Raw genomic sequence first — 1883 nt, forward strand, 5'->3', positions numbered from 1 at the left:
AAACCCAAACAGCACAACAGTCACAATAATAACAAGTCACAATAACATCAAAGTGACATTAAAATGAATCGGAGATGATTGAAAAATGATTTTTGATGACCATTTCAGAATCATTTTGATATCATAATGACTTGTTGTTGGGAAATTCTAATTATATTTTTAAAAAATGCGGACGCATCAATACGTAAAAGACATCATCAGCTAATTAATTAATTATTTTATTTTGTAGATGGAGATCTGCATCGATTCTTTAGAGTCCGCTAGAAACGCGATAGAAGGTGGTGCTAGCCGATTGGAGGTTTGCTCGGCTCTCTCGGAGGGTGGTTTAACACCTAGTCTAGGTTTAGTTCAACAAATTAAAAGTTTCACGACGATTCCGCTGTATGTTATGATCCGCATTCGCTGTGGTAATTTCATCTACAGTTCCGAAGAGATCGACGCCATGCTGTATGATTTGAAAATTCTTAAGGATCATCACGTAAACGGATTTGTCTTTGGCGCTTTGACTTCCGATTGCGACATTGATATTGTTGCGTGCAAGAAGATTATTTCCGCTGCTTGTCCCTTACCGGTAACATTCAGTCGCGCTTTTGATTTGACGAATGATCCTATCAGATCGATGGAACTCCTTGCTGATCTTGGTTTTGAGAGAATTCTAACTTCAGGACAAAAAAATACTGCTCTGGAAGGTTTAGAGCTGATAAAAACGTTAGTACAAAAAGCCCAGAAACTAGTGATTATGCCCGGAGCTGGCATCACAAAAGATAACATTCGTAAAATCATGGAATCCGGTGCCAAAGAATTTCACGCGTCAGCGAAAAAAAGGAAAATGGTAATCTATGGAGCGAACAGAGTCAAGATGGGCATCAATAACGATGATTTTGTTAACGTGACTGATAAGGAACTGGTGAAACAATTAGTCGAGATCATTAAAAATGAAAAATACACTACGTGAAAAATAATTAAACTTAAAAATATCTAATTATTATCAAATACTTTTTTATGTAATTAATATCTAAATAATATATTTAAGAATAATTTGATTATTGTAAGTTAACTGATACATTATCTTCGTACTTTTGTATTGTCCGCACGAATAAATTACATTTTAAACATAAATAAGAAAATCATTCAAGACCATGACAGGAATCAAACGCAAGTTGTTTTTGAAGCGCAAATACATTTAATTATAATAAAATTAAAGAATGTTTTGACTTTAGATTTGAGTTCCTCCTCAGTTTAAGATAATTATATAATAGACAATTATATAATATCGCATATTACAAAAACGCAAACATCGCAATTTTTTGATGGTATGTCGAATGTGATCTTTCTGATAAGGACACAAGAACACAAGTTGTCCAAGTCGCAGTTGCATAGCTGAGTTAAGATAAACCTATAGCTCACATTTCCAGACAGGTTACAAATAACCTTGTAGTCGAACCAAGAGTGCAAAATTCGTCACATATTAAAAGTGGAAATTTTTTGAATAAAATAAAATAAAACGAGCGAACATGTTTTATATAATTAACATTACAACGCTTAATCAATTACATTTTATAAATTACATTTTATATGTGATTGACTAAATAAACTAATGGCGAATTCAAATGGAAGCACTGGTATATATTAAAACCGTTGTACACTGATTTAATTTGAATATAAAAATGAAATGCAAATATGAAATACATATTTTACCTAATAGTACAATAAAATATATTGAATATTTCAAGATTTAATCGATTTCTTTGTTTATTTTATAAACATATTTTTACGTTATTTTGTATACGATGACTTTAATGTACACTAGTGCGCACTGAGTGCGTTCAATCGAATTTGTTGTAATACTTTACTCCGGGCGACAGAATATATATATATATATA

General features: G+C 31.9%; 1 protein-coding gene across 1 annotated transcript; it reads left to right on the forward strand.

The window, feature by feature from the left end:
- The first annotated feature begins 229 nt into the window (after positions 1–229).
- Positions 230–955, forward strand: LOC108690340 (copper homeostasis protein cutC homolog). Its single transcript, XM_018197581.1, has one exon. It carries the CDS (start codon positions 230–232, stop codon positions 953–955), a length of 726 nt encoding a protein of 241 aa, XP_018053070.1.
- The last annotated feature ends 928 nt before the right edge of the window (positions 956–1883 follow it).

The sequence above is a fragment of the Atta colombica genome, unplaced genomic scaffold (genome assembly GCF_001594045.1).
Source record: "Atta colombica isolate Treedump-2 unplaced genomic scaffold, Acol1.0 scaffold315, whole genome shotgun sequence".
Classification (NCBI taxonomy): Eukaryota; Metazoa; Arthropoda; class Insecta; order Hymenoptera; family Formicidae; genus Atta; species Atta colombica.